Below are 17308 nucleotides of genomic sequence, written 5' to 3'. Positions count from 1 at the left end.
CATATTTGGGAAGTTTTCTGCTATTACTTCTGCCCATATTTTTTTAATGTCATTTGTATTGACTCCTTCCTTCTCATTGATGCCTATTAGTGTCACATTGTTCATCTTTGCATCTTCTTGCAAGTGATGAATTATTTTTTCTTGCATCCTAGTTGTTTTTAAGAGATCTTCTCTTATCTTTTCACTAGCTGCACCAGCGTCTTCAAGATCTGAAACTCTCTCTTTACTTTCACTCAAATGGTTTTGCAAGCTTGTGACTAAGATTTGAAGTTCCTTTATGTTTTTTTGACCCTGCTTCATGTGATCTAGTTCTTTCCTGTATTCCTCATTCAAGGAATCTGTCATTTTTCTAATCTCCTCTATTTTTTTTTATCAACTTCTTCTTTAGAAGCAGTTATTAATTCTTTTACTGAAGAGTTTTTTCCAGATTGGTTTTCTTCCCTATGTTTCTGTATTTGATTCTTTACTTCAGATTCTATGAGTTCAAATATTTATTTTTTTTAATTTCAGAAATTAATTCTACTCTGCATTCCTCTATATCTTTCTGCTGTTGCTAATTTACTTTCAACAACATTGATTCATATATTTCAGCTGAACTAATGTCTTCTGCACTTGTTCTGGGTGGGCATTGGGTTTCTTCTATGTTTCTGCATTTGATTCTTTACTACCAATGCTATTAATTCAGGGATTTCTTTTTTTATTTCTGATCTGAGTTCCTCTATACCTTTCTGCAGTTGTTTCTTTATTTCAGAAGCTCTTGATTCATTGATTTCAGCTGTGTGATTCCCAATTTGTTCTGTGTTAGTGTCCTCTGCACTTATTATGGGTAGGCTTGGGGTCTGAGATTGCATTTTGCTCCTTCTCGTTATCATTTTGTGTAGCACCTTCTTCTGACCTTTGTTGTAGAGTGTTGGTGCAGTTATAACCTTAGCACCTACTGAAATTCAGGTGCAGATCTACAAAGTTTGAATTTATCCTGTTGTGTCTGGCCTGGGTCTGTGTGTTATGCTCAGCTCCTTCCTGCTGCCGCCCTTGGGAGTAAACCTGTTGTGCCCTCTAGCAAGATGTTCTGCTCCTGGACTAGCTGGGTGGTTCTGTCCCCTACCCTCTCTGCAGGGACTGCAGCTACAGAGTTTCACCCCAGGCCTGTATGTCAGGCCTGAGCTGAGTCTGAAGGGGACAAGGGAGAGTAGGGAAGCGAGGAAGGTTTCCCACACAATCACTGGGCCTGGGCTAGGGCTGGATCTGGAGGACTCGAGAGTGTGGCACAAGTTCTCACTCAGTGTGTGTGTGTGGGGGGCTGCAGAGTGGTGGGGGTGGATCCATGGGCGCGGAAACGGGTCTCATGCTGCCCCTGAATTTGGACCGGACAGGTCCCATGGGCGCAGGGTAGCCGGAAGCTCTCCCACCTTAAACATTTCTTTATACATTATTTTTGTTTTACAAAATTCTCAGCTGTGTTTAAATATTATTTCTGCCCCATTTTATGATGATTATTACATGTGATAACTTCTAATCACATTTGGCTTGTGTTCGCCAATCTCCATTGCTTTTCTTTCTTTTTTTCTTTTCTTTTAAATATGTTTAGTACAGGGTCTACAGGGTCTCACTACATAGATTGTACTTGGACTCATAGTGATCCTCCAGTTGTCAGCTTCCCAAGTGCTGGGATTACAAGTGCACACCACTGCGACTAGTCTCGTTTATTGTTTCTCTTTGTACTTTAATCTGGATATATATTCTTACTCCTTTTTATCACTAATTTTTCTTCAGTTGAGCCTAATGTGTTTATAAACTATCTTTTTAAGTCTTAACTTTACCTTTTAGCTTTCTGCTTGTGTGTATGTGTGTGATTTCTAGTCATTTGCCAGCTCTGTCTTGTTTAGGATAATGTGGTTATTTAAAAATCTTTGTTGGGTGAGGCCGGGCATGGTGGCGCACACCTGTAATCCCAGCTGCTCTGGATGCTGAAAACAGGAGGATCACTACAAGTCCGAGCTGTGTGGTGAGACCCCGTACAAAAAACTAAAATGAATAAAAATAAAAATATTTGTTGTGTGGGACCAAAACCTGCCTTTCCTGTAGGTCTGTGTCAGTTGTTTATCTTACTTTCTCCTGCCTGGGTGTTTCTGACTGAGTGCTACTCCTAACGTAGGAGTAGCTGTAGGTACCGGGACAAGTCGATGAAAAATTGTAGGTACCCAGGTAATGCGGGATGTGATATTCTTGTAGAGAGGACTTGTCTTTCTTCTGGCTTTACAGCTCTTTACCAGAAATCTTAGATTACCTCAGGCCCTCGGGGTGAAATGATCCCAAGTTGGATATTAGTTTTTGTTAGGCATGGAGTAAGTCTGATTTACCCCTGCTTGTAAAGATTAGTCCTGTGAAATTCCAGTCAAAGACCTGGGAGTTTGCTGAAGGATTGCTCTCTCAGTTCTGTGTCTTCAGAACTCTGTTTTCCCGTTCACTTTTAGAACTAGCAGAGAAGTTAGTCCTCCTCAGATCTTTACAGTCTTTCATTCGTTAGCCTGCCAAGGCCTTCAAACAGATGATTGTCTTTGAAACTGGCCAGCCTTTTCTTGCCCTGTAGAGGGAATGGTTTAACTTGTTCCAGCTGTCATGTGCCACCTGCAGTGCATAAATCGCTAGCCCATCACTTGGTTTATAGAACCCTGCAGGGAGAAGTCCCCTGTGAACCTGTTCCCCCATCTCCTTAGCCATTCCTGGAAGCAAAAGCTCAGCAGAGTTAGCTTTGTCCCTCAAGTAAGTTTGAATTGCAGTATAAATCATAGTGTTGACAGATCATCTCCTTTGCTGGGATACGTTACCCTAATCGCTTTAGAAAGAGAATCTGTTTACTCTCCTGGGTTAATATTTGTGTGGGTGCACTTTATCAGGATGCCAGTTTCTGCTCCTCTGACACAGTTATGTCCACTATAGCCTTGAGTTTCTTACTTCATCCTTGTTTGTACACTGTACCTTTAATAATTTTAGATGTGTAACTCTTGTTTTCCTTCACTCATCCATCCAACCACTAAATGGAACCTTTCAGTTATTTAGCCATTTCTTTACTGTGGTTAATTCCTAGGTTTTTAAAAACTTTTATTTTATTTTAGGCCGGCTCAGCCAACCCTGGGGGAGGGGCTGGCATGGCATGTGGTGCCACGGATCGACCCATGAACCCTGCATGCTTGCCTGAGCTTGCCTAAGCAGGCGCTTTCCATTGCTGAGCTAGCTCACCAGCCCCAGTTCCTAGGTTTTTTTTTTTTTTTTTAATTTTAAAAAATTTATTTTTGTTTACTTTTCTTACTGTGTCTATCCACTGGTAGAACAAAGATGCTATTTAACCTGCAGTGAAATATGCTGGTAACTGAATGTTTTTTTCAGTTTGTTGCCTTACTTTAAGATTGCTCAAACATTTGAAATCAGGTATACCTACATGGAAATAAAAATCACGTTTGCGTTTTCTTCATTCCTGAACTAGACCTGTCATTTGACATATACGAGGGTCAGATTACTGCGCTGCTGGGCCACAGCGGGACAGGGAAGAGCACGCTGATGAATATTCTCTGTGGACTGTGCCCGCCTTCCGATGGTGAGAGGTTTTCGACCTGAAAAAGTCTTTTGTTTTATTAATATTATTAACTGAGACACTACAATATACTGTGCTTATCCTATAAGTGTATACTTCCTTGTTTTTAACAGTGATTTAAAACAAACTTCTATATCTGTGAGGCCATATTCTCTAATACACATTTTTTTCAATAGAAAATAAAAATGAATCCATCATGTCTAATAAAGTAAAATGGATCTGATTTTGTTGCTGTTCTGTCACATAGTTGTGTATGTGTCTTCATGTTCTTTATTTTCAAGTTCTTTCTACGTCATCATATTGATTAATAGTTCTTCAGTAGGTTGTACTAGTATTTAGTTTGTAGAAGAGTAAAGCCAGACTTCAGAAACATTAAGTAATTTGTTTGAGAACACAAAGGTAAATAAAGCCAATAGTTCTTTGATCTTCCGCTATTTTGGAAATGAGTGAAAATTAGTATTGGAATATATTATGTGATACATCAATAGATAACTTAGGTTTAGTATTTATTTGCTAGTTTCTTGTTCCTTCCATAATGTGATATGGCCTGGGAGTGAAAGAAAATGAGATTGATAGATAAATGGAGGGCCAGCCAAATAGCTCAGTGGATTAAAGCATCTGCACGCAGGTGCAGGGGTCAGGGGTTCGATCCCTGGGGCTGCTATGCCGGCCCTGCCCCCGTGGTGTGCTGAGATGGTGCATGAGACTGGACATGGCAGTGCGCTCCTGTAATCCCAGCACTTGGGAGGCTATAAACAGGCAGATCACTACAGGCTTGATCTACTAGTGAGCCTGAACACCCTGTAGACACTTCCCTGAAAAATACAGAAAAGAAAAAGATATATAAATGGAGGCCTATTCACCAAAATATGGAAATGAGTGTGAATTACACATTCTAAATGTATATTCTTACTTTAGTAGACCTAAATTAATTAATTACTGGAGTACAGGAAAGTACATGCATTTTAATACTTAGTTTCTTTAATATATACTTTGATTTTAGGGTTTGCATCTATATATGGACATAGAGTTTCAGAAATAGATGAAATGTTTGAAGCAAGAAAAATGATTGGTATTTGTCCACAGTTAGATATACACTTCGATGTTCTGACAGTAGAAGAAAATTTATCCATTTTGGCTTCAATCAAAGGAATACCAGCCAACAATATAATACAGGAAGTATGTTATATAAAAATCTTCACTCTTTCTTACAAATTAATAACCTTTTGTAATAACTTGTACCGTAAAAATATGCTTGAAAAAAAATCTAAATTTAAAACCTCTGCTAAGCCTGTAAGCATAAGACTATTACAAAGAAGTGTACACAATTAGGAGCGGATGTCTTAGCATGTAAGAGGAGCCCCGTTTGGTCTGCAGGGTCTCGCGCCTCCCACTCCTCTGCCTGCCCTGCCCTTTTGCTCTCCACTTTCTCTCTTCATCTGATCCACGCAGAGCTTTTACCCTGATCTGTCATTTTATTCGCTACCCGTGAAAGCACAAAAGACAGGCCTTCTTCTCAAGAAGTTTGCTTCCTGTTATTTCAGAACTATACATTAATATTTGTCAAAATTAATTTGCACACAAAATGAACATTTGAAGAAATGTTAAAATTACTTATTCAGTATAAATCAACATTCCTAACTACACAAATGATGTGATTTAAAAAATAAGTGTTTACATTCTACTTTTACAGGTACAGAAGGTTTTATTAGATTTAGATATGCAAGCTATCAAAGATAACCAAGCTAAAAAATTAAGTGGCGGTCAAAAAAGAAAACTTTCTTTAGGAATTGCTGTTCTTGGGAACCCAAAGGTAAATAAGTATTAATGTTACTTATGAAGTCATTTTATGCTACTTTGGATAAAAAAGCAGACTGTGGGAAGATATAGGATAATTATATAGAGTTTAAATATATACAAAATGCTTTATATTTTATGGGCAGATCAGAAAAATTTAACGTCGTTATGACACTTGGGAGTTAAAGGGGTAAACTTCAGTTATCTCAGTAGTGTTGTGTATGTGCGTGCGTGTGTATGTGTGTAAAAGCATGACTGGGTGCAGTGGCACAGGCCTATATAATGACTCACCCCATTATTCTGGAGGCCACGGCAGGAGGACTGGTTGAGCGAAAGTTCAAGAGCAACTTGGGCAGTATAGCAAGGCCTCAAGAAACAAAAAGGAAAGGCCTAACAAAATGAGACCTCACCAAAAGAAAATTTTGTTAGGTTTGATGACTACAAAAGTATTATTCTGGGGCAGGGGAGATGGCTCAGTGGAATAAGCACTTCTCTGGCAAGCGCAAGGGCCTGAGTTCAATTCCCGGTTCTGCAAAAAACAATAAAAGTATTATTCTACTGTTCTCTGAATTTTAAAAATATATTTTAGGAGTTCATAATAATAGTTAAAATAGGAAAAATTAAGAAATAGTTCAGCTTCCCATTGTCCTATTCTTTGATTTTGCATGTTTTTGTTTTGTGCTGTTCTCTGTTCTTTGGAAGCAGCTGATACACTGCTTCGCATAGTACCAGAGAGCTCAGGTTTTGTGCATGGAGCTTAAAGCCTCGCCGATGCCTGCTCCATCAGTCAGTTCTGCTGCAGCTGGGAGGGACTTCAGACTCCGGCTTGATGTTAATTATAAGTCTTCCTAATGTTGAGCTCACACCACCATTTTTAAAAATTTAATTAAAATAGTCTTGGAATAAATTGCCTTTTGGAATACATAATGGCTAAATCTCTAAAAATCAGTTGTTAGCATATACAAAGTTAGTTAAGAATAACAGTTTACTTTTTTTTTTTTTTTGGCGGAACCGAGGATTGAACTCAGGCCCTTGCGCTTGCCAGGGAAGTGCTTATTCCTCTGGGCCATCTCCCCGGCCCCACAATTTACATTTTTATTGATATTATAATTATAGTAATATCACATATTACAGAGATAAGCCTTTTAAAATTGCACTAAAAATATTTTATCAGAATTGTAAAATTATATGCAAACTCAAATGTGAGTGGAAAAGAGACTCAGTGTATTTCCGGTTGAAAATAACTGCTGCAGGAGAAGGCTTTCACCTGTTTGCATCTTTCTCACACAGATTCTGTTACTAGATGAACCAACAGCTGGGATGGACCCCTGTTCTCGTCACATTGTCTGGAATCTTTTAAAATACAGAAAAGCCAATCGGGTGACAGTGTTTAGTACTCATTTCATGGATGAAGCTGACATTCTTGCTGGTGAGAGTTTTGCTTTACATTTAAAGAATAGCGATATGGTCCTGGGCCAACAGGAAGATGAATATAAAAGTGTTTGATCCTGAGAATTGAATAGAGAAATGGTTATCTAATAGTGTAGTTCCATGCAAATTTTTTAAACTTCAAAAATTTCATATTTATGTTTTGAATGCTCCCCAGACCATGCAGCAGTTCAGCAGTCTCCTAGGAGAACTGATAGGATTTGGTTTTTTTTTTTTTTTTTTTTCAGTACCGGGGATTGAACTCAGGACCTTGTGCTTACCAGACAAGTGCTTATTCTACGGAGCTATCTCCCCGGCCCTTAGGAATGGTTGCTGTGTTTTGTTTTTAAACTTACAGGATTTGGCTTCATGCTCATGCTTATAATTTATTATAGCGAAGGGCTATAAAACAGAATTAGCAAAGGGTTAAGTTATATAGAAGAAACTGATACAAGCTTATAGAGTTTCTCCCATTGAAATCACACAGATTGTATTTAATTTCTCTAGGATTGAATTGTAATTACCTTTGTGAAATATTGTCAACCAAGAAAGGGTTTTGGAGACTCAGTGTCCAAAGTTCTTATTAGGTGCTGGTCTGTTACACTTCCAAAATTCTAGACCCCCTGAAGGAAGACAGGGTAGTGTTTGGCACAGTAAGCCACACTTACCTGTTTTGAGAATGATGAGCATGTTCCCCAAGACTGTGTTCCCTGATGCCTGCTAGGGATGCGCCGGCCTTCTAAGGCTTGCTGTGTTAGCTGCTTTCCATCAGCTTTATGTACATCCAGGTCTAGAGTAACACGTGAGTTCCAGTACATATGGCAAGAGCCAGAAGTTTGAAATAATGTAGCAACTTTTTTCAGTTCATAATATAATGTAGTAAGTTGGATAGGTCGTTTTCATCTTTTCAGCAGTACCTTTGTTTTCAAAAAATGTTTTGTTATTTTTGTTGCTGCTTTTGTACATCTGTTTATAAAGAAGACCTGTTAAAGCCCATCCTTAATAAGCTTTTAAGGATGAATCTGAGCTGTTTGTACTAGAGTAAAGAAAGTGATTGCCTGGTTATGGTTCCTGGCTTTGTTACCTAGTAGCTGTATGAAACACAGAAATACATTTTCTTATTGCCTCAATGTTCTTATCTGAACAACTGGCACATAAATTGATGGTAATCTAGTATATTCCTCATAAGACAGTTGTGTTGTCATCTATATTGCTGTTATTAGACATTGAAATGTTAATCTCTGCTTGCAGATAGGAAAGCTGTCATATCACAAGGAATGTTGAAATGTGTCGGTTCTTCAATTTTCCTCAAAAGTAAATGGGGCATTGGCTACCGCTTAAGGTACTATTTATTCTTTGTTAACTTTATTCATTGTGTGTACTCTTGGTCAACTGTTATTTTCAGTTTTCTGCATAGTGTGCCTTAGCCAACTTTTATGATACTGAATTGAAGGTGTTCAGAATCTATTTTTCATTGTTCATTGACTAATCCTATACACTGGTTTTGCTTTCTCCAGCATGTACATAGACAGGTACTGCGCCACAGACTCTCTTTCCTCACTGGTTAGACAGCATGTACCGGGAGCGACGGTGTTACAGCAGGATGACCAGCAACTTGTGTACAGCTTGCCTTTCAAAGACATGGACAAATTTGCAGGTACTACTTGCAGAATTTGGTTTGCTGAGCGGGGATTTTGCATTGGAAATAGATTCTCTTGACTTCCTTTTTTGTTTATTTCTGTGTGTAATGTTTCCATGTTCCCAGGTGTTCAGAGTTAACCTTCTATTTCTGATTTATTTTTCTTTTGAAAAGCTGCAGCAACTAAATAGTAATGTCTGTTTAATTTTATAATATGCAAGGAATTAGACTACTTTGACTTAAATTCATAATATAAGAAAAAGTAAAAATAATGTTCTTAAAATACTTTGCTCCATTAGCTTGTATGCCTTTCGAAGATATACTGTTAACCATAAATGTTTTTGAGTTATTTTCTGATTTCATGTTCTGTAATGAACTATGGTGCTTTTGCTAAGAATTATTATTAATTATTTAAATTAAGTCATTAGTTTTCAGCTTTATAAGGAGCAACTCAAACTAAGTCCCTCCTTCCTCTGTTTAGAAGCCATTTCCCAGCAAATAGGGTATGAATGCTGCAGGTATGTTGTGCAGAAGTCCCATAATATTCATTTCATAATTAGAAATATATTGTCTCTAGTGGTTTAGTTGGTTTATTCAAAAGGAAAAGAAGTCCCTCGTTTTCTTGATCAGCTTCCCTAGATAAGACACAGTACTCAACACCTGCGCCTACAGGGAGGAGAGGGCTGGCTGGCTCCTGTTTCAGCATTTAGTCCATGGCTGGCGGGCTTCAGGGCAGGGGACATCTTGGCAGAAGGGTGCAGTGGAGCAAAGCTGCTGCCTTGTTCATGGGCGCCAGGAAGAGAGTAGGGGAAGGGCGTGAGAGGGAAGGGACCGCGGTCCGACAGAAATCACAAGGTGACCACCGACCTACCCCGAAGTGTGCTTTACTAATCCCCTAAGTCAGTGACAGTGAACCATTTAGAGCTTTGCATGATGACACACTGCCTGTTGTGGCACACATGCCATAGGTTTGCCAGCTCTGCTCTGGCTGGTTCTTAATCCATTCAAGTTAGTAGTCACCATCAGCTGTCACACAAGTTAACTGCATGGCAGGGGAATACCAGGTTACTGTGCCTTGTCTGTGGTCCTGTGTGTATGAACCTGTTTTTTAATAATATAGATACAGTGCTTATTTTATGCCAGATGCTAGGCTGTGTCTTTTACAGTTGTCAGTTTAGTTATTTTAATAAGTTGGTGAGACAATATTGTTGCTTATCTTTTATAAGTGAGGAAATGAGCATAGATAACTTAGGGAACAGAACCTGCCCCAAGCCCAGGGTTAGCACAGGTAGAAAGTGGCAGAGCTGAGTGGTGAGACATGACAGCCTCGTCCCAATACTCGTTTTTTTCATTTCGTTGCCTTTTGAGTTTCTCTGATAAGTAGTTACAGTATTTCACTGGATTTCTAAGTATGTGCTGGAAACTGCAGGGGGTGGATCTGAAGACTTCTTGAAGGAATTCATGAGGTCAGCACTTTCCGTCTAATACAAAGATGTTATTTTGTTTTTTAACCTGTAGCTTCTTATGTACCATGTTTTCTAGAGATTGCACAACATGTGCTATGAGAACATAGTCAATATAGAAACAAGTATAAGAACCCATCTGCCCCTCTTAGGACAGATATTCAAGAAATTAAAGTTTTTTCTCATTAGTTTTTTTGTTTTAAAAAAATGCTCTTTTAAAAATAAAATTATGTTCCCATGTAATTGGTTTACTTTGTCTTAAGAAGGATAAGTTCTTAAAAGATTTCCCTGTTTTCAGTATATATTGCTTCAACTTTTAATATAGTCACGGGCTCAATTTTAATTGAGTATTTTAACTCAGTTTTAACTAAGTTCTGACGTATTTTATTCTATAATATGATAATATCTAATAGCTATATTCTCATAAAGTTGATTTCCTTAGCCGTCCTTAGCAGTTTATAATAAGAAATGTGTTGAGTCCAAAAAGTTTGAGAAATACTGTGCTAGCTGAGTAATTTAATTATATTCTATTTTTAAATATTTTAAAACAGTTTAGGATTGTATACTTACATATACATCATACTATCATTGTTTTTTTCTTTTAGGTTTATTTTCTGCTCTAGACATTCATTCAAATTTGGGTGTTATTTCTTACGGTGTTTCCATGACTACTTTGGAAGATGTATTTTTAAAGCTAGAAGTTGAAGCAGAAATTGACCAAGCAGGTAAAACCAGGATTAACAAAATATTTTGGAAATGAGCCAGACCAATCATTAAAAAGACAAATAATTGTATAAGCATATGACGTTTATAGGGAAAGAAATGAAGAAATAAACGAGTAAAAAAGTTGTGATATTTATGAAAGTGAAAGAGATTAGGAAGGAAATAGCTAGAAGTTCTTGGAAAGCAGTAAACTTAGTTTGTATTTTATTCTTTGTATTGTTTGTTGTGAAGATATTTAGACTGAGACCGGGATGACAAGAAAAATCTAGAGATGCAAATTGGTAAGACAGTACTTCAACACTGCTTTTGCAGAAGTATTAAGGAATGAGTTGGATGTCTTTAAGAGGGAAAAAAAAAAAAAGGCCACTAATGGTGGAATCATGGAAAAAATGATAAACTGTAAAAAAAGAGTGTCTACAAAGGAACACATCATGTTTTGCCTTTGAATGTCTGCAAAGGAATTTTGTTTTCTTGGTGCACTGTCAAACTACATTGCAAAGGAAAGGAATAGTATGATTTGAAAATAGCAAGCTGGGAGTGGTAGCACATACCTGTAATCCCAGCACTCAGGAGGCTGAGGCAGGAGGATTGTTGCAAGTTTGAGGTTAGCTGGGCCTACACAGTGAGTTTAGAGCTAGTCTGAACTACATACTGAGACCCTATCTCAAAATAAATTAATTAATTAGTTAAAGGAAAACAGCTATGATTGTTTAAATTTTTATTTTAAAGAGAATAATAAAGATACAGAATTTCAAAACAAGATGGTAGGAAATTAACAATGGTTATTGCATATTGTTATGTTCAAAGTAGTTGCTCAGATTATTAGATATAGGCATATAAGATTGTTCAAACAATATAGACACTTAACTGTTGCTTTCACATGCTGAAGACTAAACAGGCACAAAATTTAAGTAAAAATGAATCAGAGGTCTAAATATTAAAACAGAAACACTAAATCTACTAGGAAAAAAGGTATGTAGAACTCTTGAGAGGAGTAGGCGGAGTTCATGAAGAAAAAACAGACTGCATGGGAAATACTTCAGAAGACCAACAAGTGGGATGTCGTACTTACTATGTTTCCCAATGTACAGTCAGTCCTATTGTCATACACTCATGATGCCAGATGCTCACTTTCAAATGGATTCAGTGGAATTTTATTACTCCTCGTCTGAGTAGTCACTTTATACAAGATTGGAAATACAGGAACAATTTATCAGTATTTCTGGATGTAAAATTATTTTCGTAGTCATATTCTTATGAAACCAGATACTTTCAAATACATTCAGTGGAGGAACAATCTATTTTTCAAATTTTGGTTTTTCTTTTAATGAACACGTAATTACTTTTTATATTTATGGTGGAAACATTGTATCTTGGGGTACTGTTTTTATGTCTGGATCAAAAATTGATTTGAAATGTTGTATGTACTTTTCTGGTTCTTCTAAAAATATGAAATCATATAAACTGGAAGAATTCAAAATGAAATATTTTATCGAAAGCCTTATGGCCTTAGTGTAGTTAAATAAGCAAAAATGAAAGAAAGCATCCAAAATTTTTTGTTTAGTATTACATTGTGAGTGCTGTTATACCACAGCTATATAAAAAATCATATTTAGTATAATCTAAACCTCCACTTTTGTAATATCATTCAAACTAAAATGTGTTTATATCCATCATAATGTATTTGCTTTAATATTCTTCCTAAAGTTGTTTGACTAGTATATTCTCTTTTATACTTGCTTTTACATTTTACTAGCTTTTTGGATTTAAAGTCCTAATTTTTTATTTAAAATGAACAGTCATCAGCCATGTATCATTTTATTCTTATTAAAAATCCCTTGTTCTTTAACTCATAGAATTTCAGTATAAAACACAAAGAAATTTTATTTTAACTATATTTAGAGTATTCATATATAATTGAAAATAAGTATAGAAGTCTGACATAGTCACATGACTGAAAAATGCTCTGCTAATAACCTGCTGAGCACACCATCATTGATGATGTGCAGCTTCGTGAGTCCCAGAGAATGGTGCTGAAGGAGACACTGAGCTCATAATTCTTTCAGAGATGAAGGTGAGGAGAGTGTAGGTTGGCTGTCAAGTGCGGCTGAGACTTAACAGAGTTAGACTAAGGCCAGCAGAGCACTGTCAGGGAGAGAAGAGAAAAGGCAGGTGTGATGAGGACATGATGATGAATTGTAGTCAGAGGGAATTCACGTAAATGTTGTAAGTGCCTTATAACCATATGCTCTTACTGAGTATAGACTCAGTTTGGCTTTGAGCTAGTAATATGACAGACAGTATGTCTGTCTTGTACCTGCTTTCTTTTATATAATATTATTTTTGTGATATTCAACCATGTTTCTACATGTAGCTCTAAGTAGTTTATTTTCATTGTTTTAAATCATTTTATTACTGTCATTTACAACTATTCATTCACCTTTTGGTAAACACTTGATTCCTTCTAGTTTGTGGGTATTCTGGACGTAGCTCTGCTAGAGTGTACGTGTTTTGCAGTCCCTATATACATGTCTCTTTTGGGGTTACACGTAAGGAATGGGGATTTCTTGGATTGTAAGAGATCAGCTGTTTTTTTACATTCAGCTTTTACAGATAGTGCCAAAATGTATGATTTTCATTTATTCCACCGCACTACCAGATGTATCTGCTTCTTTAAAAGTGATGTACACCTGAAAGTTTGCACCTTTTTAAAGGAATATACCACAGTTTGGTTTGTTTGTTTGCTTGTTTTGACAAATAGATTTTAGTGTGTTTACACAGAAACCACCAGAGGAAGAAATGGATTCAAAGTCTTTTGATGAAATAGAGCAGAGCTTACTTATTCTTTCTGAAACGAAGGCATCTCTCATGAGCTCCATGAGCCTCTGGAAGCAGCAGGTGTCTACAATAGCAAAGTTTCATGTTCTAACTTTGAAACGTGAAAGTAAATCAGTGAGATCGGTGTAAGTATGATTATTTTTCTTCTGCCTGAGATGTTTTTTTAAGGATAAGAATTTGATTTGCTAACTTGGTATTTTACATGTTGGCGTAGGTAAATAACCTGTGGAGTCTTGAAAGATTAAAATGGTAGTTTCACAAATGTAGAAAAAATAATTATAGTAACTTTGTGAAATATCCTTAGAGTTTTTTTTTTCTTTTTTTAATCTAGTATTTGCCATCTCATCTCTAAGATGAGGAAGTAGCATTTCATATTTATAATTTTTTAATTACTGTCATTGGCTCTTTCATTTCTTTCCATTTATATTTCTTCACTATCTTTATGCACCCACTAGTAAAATTTTTAATCTCTATTGTAAATAGCAGGAAAACAATTTTAACTATCAGATGAAACTAAAACATAAAGAAGGCTCACTAGTAGAGGTGGGAACAAACAAGACAGTGACTTAGATGTAAGCTTTCTCATTTAGCACCCTTTCTCCCTGGGGTGCTAGAAATTAACTTACTTGGCAATATCATGAACTACTTTCATATACTGTACCTTAGGTTAATAATCAAAAGTAAGAGTATTATTATATGTTAGAAATATGTTGCACTTGTTTGCTTTTTTTAGTACATTTCTTTCAATATCAAGCAGATGTCAATCAACTGTCTGATTTATTCCTGTGTTAGTATTAACTAAAAAAAAGACATTTAAGTCAACATATTCCAGTTCACTTAGTTGAAAACTACTCAGAAAATACTCTGTAAACAACAGAAGTACCTTCATTCACAGTGCTATAATCAAACACCATAGATTGGGTGCCGTAAGCACCACAGCTGTATTTCTCTCACATTTCTGGAGGTTAGCAGTTTAAGCTCAGAGGCCCCATCTGATAAAGGCTATCTTCTATCCCCAAGAAGCCACCACTGAGAGAGAGAGAGAGAGAGAGAGAGAGAGAGAGAGAGAGACAGACAGACAGACACACACACACACACACACACACACTGTGGCCAAACAGAGACAGAGAATGGGAGAGCACTCCCGTGGGCTCTGGTGCCTTTCTGTGGGTCACCAAACATATGAGGAACCCCCCCTCATGTCCTCATCTACCCGAATCACTTCGAATCACTTTCCAGAGCTCCACTTTGGAATATGAGGTTAGCAGTTAGAGTTTCAACATGTGAACTTGAAGGGACATAGCCTATTCAAAACAAAACATATTCTTTGGTCAAATACATTTTTGACCTTCTCTCCAGAGCTATCATAAGGTCATGTTGAATAGTAGATCTTTTTAAAATAATCTTTCTTTGTTCTTTGTTTTTTTGTTTTGTTTTTTTCTAGTTACTACCTTTTAAGTGAGGATTAAATCTGTAGCAATGCTAAGAGAGATTTTAATAGAATTACATGTTGCTAAACCTTAAGCTCCTTTTTTTCTTTCCAGATTGCTTCTACTTGTAATTTTTTTTGCAGTTCAGATTTTTATGTTTTTGGTGCATCATTCTTTTAAAAATGCTGTGGTTCCTGTCAAACTTGTTCCAGATTTGTATTTTCTAAAACCTGGAGATAACCCTCATAAATACAAAACAAGTCTGCTTCTTCAAAATTCTACTGGTGAGAGTGTGTGAAGGTCTGTGAATGTGCTGGCTGGGCAGGGGCGGTGGGTAGAACAGTTTAGCGGGTTGTGTTAGGAGTGTGTGTGTGTGTGTGTGTGTGTGTGTGAGCGCGCTTAAGGTAGAAGCCTGGCCTGCCTAGACAGAATCTAAACTGAATGAGATATTTACCTTATTGATGGAATAGCGTCTTACGGAAATGAGAATTGGACTTAAATGTACTTGATAGTTTGAAACATTCTAATTTATAATAAAAACGGTAGATTCCTTTTTAAAATAGCAGCATGTTCTTAGCAGCATGCTGGTTCCTACAGTTCATGAAGAGCAGGACTGTCTTAAAAAACTTTCTGTAGGGCTGGTGAGATGGCTCAGTGGTCTAAAGCACCTACTTGGAACAAGCTTGGCAAAGCACAGGGACCGCGGTTCGATCCCCCAGCACCACATGCCAGCCAGCCCCGCCCCCTGGTGGGCTGAGCTGGCCACACACACACACACACACACACACACACACACACACACACAATAAATAAATAAAATGTTAAAAAAAAAACTTTCTGTAGAAGGAGCTACAGTGCATAACATCAATGCACTTATATATCTATGTAGATACGTTTACTTATTTCAAGGACTATTTGAAAGACATGTTAAAACTAAGAAAAAATAGCCTTAGGTGTAAATATGTGTATTCAAGTATGTTAAATTTGGAGTTGATACTTTTAGAACACTGTTGGTGTTCGTACCACATAATACCTAATTGTCAGATAGCAAAAAACATTTTTTAAGCATATAGACTTGAGCAAAGTTTAAATAAATAAACTTATAAATTGTTCTCATTTTCAAACTCTTGAAACTGAACACAAAATAAAGTATTTCTGCACAATAAATTGTGAAGCAATTTCTCCCACCCACATAAATAGCCTATGCTTTCAAGGTTCTTGAAAAGACTAAAAATTAGCACTGTTAGAGTCTCATGCTCAGTGTATTACACAACTTTTATTCTTTCTTGGGGAAGTGTGTAGAAGGTAAAAAATTACTCTTAAATAGGAAATACTATGTTTTGTACTTTTTTCCTTAAAATTCTTTTCAGTTTTAATATAACTTTCATATAAAGTACTGTACAGTATTGCATGGAACCTCATAAGTCACCATTTTTCATGTGTGTCTGGGGACAGTACATGTGTCTGTCTCAGAATCTTTCCCTAACTCCAGGCCATGTAGAAAATATAGAAGAAGACCTGATTTTGTATTTAACTATGTTGAATAGTTAAGGCATGTATAAAGGTACTTACAGTTAAATTACTTATAAAATGTGTCTTCCCAAAACATAAAAATCCTTTAGGAAATGAAGTTACCACACCCTAGTTTATACCTTACTGACTTCTGCTGCTTATCTTGTTATGTGAACGTGCAAAGCAGGTTTTTATTTTCACTATTTAATCGAATTTCAAGTGACTGGTACAGGTCGCTCTTTAGTGTTACTGATAAGTACAGCAGCAGCAGCAGACAAAATCTGCACAATTTCTGTGTGTCAGGTTCTGTTCATACCCCTGCTTATAACTCATTCATTAGTTCCCATGACTGCTGTGCATATGAAGTAGATGTGCTTATTATTTGCACTCTAAGAAAGAAGAAACGAGGTCCAGAGCACCTGAGGAAGTTGCCTAAAGGACAGATAACGCATGTGGTATGACCTGGATCTCAGCCCAGGCTGTCTCCAGAGTCAGTGCTGTTAATCATGTCGTAGCTGATGAGGAGAAAACAGTTCTCTAAAAGAGAGGCATCTTTCCATTGTTGTTTTAGAAGTCTATGTCTGTAACTTAAACTGATTCTTTATTATTTGCTTATTTTCTAATACCAGAATCAGATATCAGTGACCTTATTAACTTTTTCACGTACCAGAACATAATGGTGACGATGTTTAATGACAGTGACTATGTATCTGCTGCTCCCCATAGTGCAGCTTTAAATGTGATGCATTCAGAAAAGGTAAGAAGGATGCAAGTGAGTACTCATTTAGGAGTAATAAAAGATGGAACTGTTTCCTCTAAAACTGTCAAATTGACCTCATTAGTTGGAAATTAGAATCTACTAGAATAGCTAGCTAGCTGTGCTTAT

The 17308-nt window shown here is 36.9% G+C and overlaps 1 protein-coding gene across 1 annotated transcript in view; it reads left to right on the top strand.

Annotated features, from left to right (window-relative positions):
• Abca5 (ATP binding cassette subfamily A member 5) overlaps nucleotides 1-17308 on the top strand; it is a 68028-nt gene that overhangs the window by 26081 nt on the left and 24639 nt on the right. Inside the window, exons 11-20 of the mRNA XM_004630054.2 lie at nucleotides 3485-3595; nucleotides 4596-4771; nucleotides 5286-5405; nucleotides 6680-6818; nucleotides 8069-8159; nucleotides 8335-8474; nucleotides 10525-10644; nucleotides 13404-13605; nucleotides 15025-15194; nucleotides 17052-17179. Of these exons, the coding sequence (XP_004630111.1) occupies nucleotides 3485-3595; nucleotides 4596-4771; nucleotides 5286-5405; nucleotides 6680-6818; nucleotides 8069-8159; nucleotides 8335-8474; nucleotides 10525-10644; nucleotides 13404-13605; nucleotides 15025-15194; nucleotides 17052-17179 (1397 nt within the window). The remainder of the gene's footprint in view (nucleotides 1-3484; nucleotides 3596-4595; nucleotides 4772-5285; nucleotides 5406-6679; nucleotides 6819-8068; nucleotides 8160-8334; nucleotides 8475-10524; nucleotides 10645-13403; nucleotides 13606-15024; nucleotides 15195-17051; nucleotides 17180-17308) is intronic.

The sequence above is a fragment of the Octodon degus genome, unplaced genomic scaffold (assembly GCF_000260255.1).
Source record: "Octodon degus isolate 3935 unplaced genomic scaffold, OctDeg1.0 scaffold00033, whole genome shotgun sequence".
NCBI classification, from domain to species: domain Eukaryota; kingdom Metazoa; phylum Chordata; class Mammalia; order Rodentia; family Octodontidae; genus Octodon; species Octodon degus.
The sequence above is the reverse complement of the archived record's forward strand: the minus strand, read 5'-3'. Positions and strand labels throughout refer to the sequence as shown.